This window comes from Ochlerotatus camptorhynchus, unplaced genomic scaffold, assembly GCF_037179485.1.
Source record: "Ochlerotatus camptorhynchus isolate MF236.1 unplaced genomic scaffold, CSIRO-AGI_Acam_v1.1 ptg000193l, whole genome shotgun sequence".
Lineage (NCBI taxonomy): Eukaryota > Metazoa > Arthropoda > Insecta > Diptera > Culicidae > Ochlerotatus > Ochlerotatus camptorhynchus.
In genome coordinates, this window is record NW_027040683.1 from 9,154,956 (window position 1) to 9,157,853 (window position 2,898).

The 2,898-nt window shown below is 41.5% G+C and overlaps 2 protein-coding genes across 2 annotated transcripts; one reads left to right on the top strand and one right to left on the bottom strand.

The window, feature by feature from the left end:
• Positions 1-373: 373 nt before the first annotated feature.
• Membrin (golgi SNAP receptor complex member 2) lies at positions 374-1,252 on the top strand. The gene is made up of 2 exons (XM_065223483.1): positions 374-648; positions 710-1,252. Exons 1-2 carry the CDS (start codon positions 515-517, stop codon positions 1,209-1,211), a joined length of 636 nt encoding a protein of 211 aa, XP_065079555.1. The 5' UTR covers positions 374-514; the 3' UTR covers positions 1,212-1,252.
• A 14-nt stretch (positions 1,253-1,266) lies between these two features.
• On the bottom strand, positions 1,267-2,370 carry LOC135702448 (uncharacterized). The gene is made up of 2 exons (XM_065223482.1): positions 2,302-2,370; positions 1,267-2,235 (listed from the first exon to the last, which is right to left on the bottom strand). Exons 1-2 carry the CDS (start codon positions 2,350-2,352, stop codon positions 1,267-1,269), a joined length of 1,020 nt encoding a protein of 339 aa, XP_065079554.1. The 5' UTR covers positions 2,353-2,370.
• Between the last annotated feature and the right edge of the window lie 528 nt (positions 2,371-2,898).

Sequence of the window (2,898 nt, forward strand, 5' to 3'; positions counted from 1 at the left end):
TAATATTGTTATTATGAACAATATAAATGTCTAATATATTTCAATTTTCTTAAATAGGAATTGAATAGTGCCGGCAAAAATTTAAAATTCATTTTCTGGTTTGTTTACGTTTGGGACATAGGCCGATTTTAAATGTTACTCTAGAAATGTCTTAAAATTGTCTGCGGGAGAAAAATGGCATCCCTACGTGCGGGGCAAGAACGGCAAGAACGGCTTTTACTTTCTACGAACGACGTCAGACGGCGACCACATCGGTAAAAAGCTATCCGGTTCCCAGCTCCTAAATCCGCCACGGAGGACTTTATTTGTTGTGGCAGCAGTTGTTTTTGTTGTTGTTCCCTTTTTACAGAAGAAACGTCAAATCAGTTAGTGATGTGTCCAGCGACTAGTAATTTTTTTGAATTTCTCCTCAGCTCGTACGGGCAGTATTTTAGTGTCAATATGAATCTTTAGCTAAATTAGATGTTGAAACAAGAAATCGGAATTTATTCCAACATACAAGCGCGTGTACATCATGGAAGCCCTCTATTTTCAAACCAACAGCTTAATCCAAGAGACCCAGCAATGCTTTCAACAGCTCAGCAGCGTACGTGTCGATTCCGTCGCAGTGGAGGCGGATATCCAAACCAAACTGGTAGCGGTTAATGCGTACGATAATCCACCGGGTGCTTTAAATTTAATTATAACTAATTAAATGATAACATTGCAGCAACTGCGACCGGCTGGACGTCCTGCTGTACAAAGTGCCGGTAGCTCAGCGACAGAATGCCAAGATGCGTGTGGATCAACTCAAATACGACGTCCGGCATCTACAGGCCGCCCTGAAGTTGTACCAGGACAAGAAGGCTCGAAAGGAACTGGAACAGGTGGAAAGGGAAAATCTACTGAACAAGCGCTTCACGGCCAATTCGGAAACGTCAATCGACATCGATTACTCGCTGCAGCATCATAATTCGATGCAAAATGCCCACCGAGGGGTGGACGAAATGCTGTGGACCGGTTCGAACATACTGGACGGTCTGAAGAATCAACGGGACACCCTGAAGGGAGCGAAAAAGCGCATTCTGGACTTTGGAAATACGTTGGGACTTTCGAATCAGACCATGAAGATGATCGAACGAAGACTGGTCGAGGACAAGTACGTGATGGTCGGAGGAATGATTGTAACGCTGTTGATTATCGTACTGGTTATTTACTTTTTCGTATTTTAAAAATATTCACTAGATGGCTATAATACATTTAAGATACAAAAGTGGCTTAAGATTATCATGTAAGTTCATCGTCTTCTGGATCCGTTTGCGGAATGTATTTGCTCCATTTGGAAGAGGAAGCAGGGCTTTGAGTCTTTCCCGTTAGTGGTTCAGAATCTTGTAAGCACTCTTTGCTATCTGGTGTGGCTATTGGGGAGTTCAGCTCCAATTCAGGACGGTTAAAATAAGTCCATTTCGATTTTTTCTCATAGCTTATCATTGGTGATTGACCTGCTGTAAGTTCCGCAGAGTCCGATGTCCTTTTTAGAGCAATATTTTCTTTAGACTGTGAAGCATCTATGTCCTCCAATGTACTAGTTGTCGAACATGTGGATGCCTTTCGTTCAAAACTGAATAACGGTTTCTTATTTTCTTGAATTGTTTTACTGGACTGGATAGAAGAATTCGAGGCAAAATTAGATTGATTCAATTTTGTTGTTTGCCATTTAAATTGTTGCTTATCTTGTTTATCCATTTGATGAAAATCAGCCATCGGATTCGGAGCTAGCTTGGATGTTGTTGAAAGCTGATTTTTTTGATTAAATGCAAACGAATGTTTCGGATTTTCCGGGGATTTCAGATCATGATCGACCACGTTTCCTTTCCCCCAATACGCCCAAGAGCTACTTTCCGAACTAATTTTCCTAGTCAGTATATCACCTGCTTCATCTTCCTCATTCAAACAAAAGCTATTCCATTTGCTTTCCCGGTCGCCCACAATCTTCCTGTTTGCTTCATGACTCGCCACCAATCGGTCTGATTCCTCCCTGATTGGATTTTCAGCAACGGGCAATTCGATCTCACCTGCAAGCACCTGTTCGGCCACATACCGTTCCATCTGGTCTGCCTGCAGTGAACCGTCGCTGAGCTGCTGGACCAACAGCCGACATTCCCTACCGGAACCCCGGGCATACTCCTTCACGAGAGACTGCTGGGCACCGCACAATTTGCAGGTCCACTTTTTGGCCTTCTTCACGATGTCAGACTGTAATCGAATAATTTGGGCTGGAATTGAGACCGTTGGATTCAAAAATGAAACAGGGAAACTGACCTGAAATTTCCGACACTGGAAGCAGCACACCACTCGAAGTTCCTGGGGCATTGTCGCCTGACCACTGTTTCAAACGTCGTTGCTCAAAGATAAATGAAAAAAAACTACTTTTTTTACTACTTTGTTATGAGAATGATGTAAATAAATTTTGTTTTCAGAGAGGGGTAAGAATCTGCAGATGCACGGACCACGAACGACACGAAAAGATGGAACAACTCAAAATTGAGATAGAAAGTTTTTAAATAAGTCTAGATAGAGCTGGAATAAGGGCCAATGTCGCAATGGGCTTGAACTGAGAAAAATGAATCTGAAATTTTGAACAAGAATAATCATATATAAAATAAACTATAAACCCGTTTCAAAAACTGAAATATTTTTATATGTTGTGTTTCAAGGTTAGCATTATTGTCAGATAAACAAAAAAATGTTTCCGATTAAATTATAACGTGAAAAAATTAAAATGTTTCATGCGCCCTTTTGTTTGGTAACATCTTGTATAGCCCTGAGGTAATTCGCCCGTTTGCTTTGACAGAATCCATTTCGCCCCAGGGGGAACGACACTTCAGGATTATCCCATTTTTACCCAAACCTCTCATA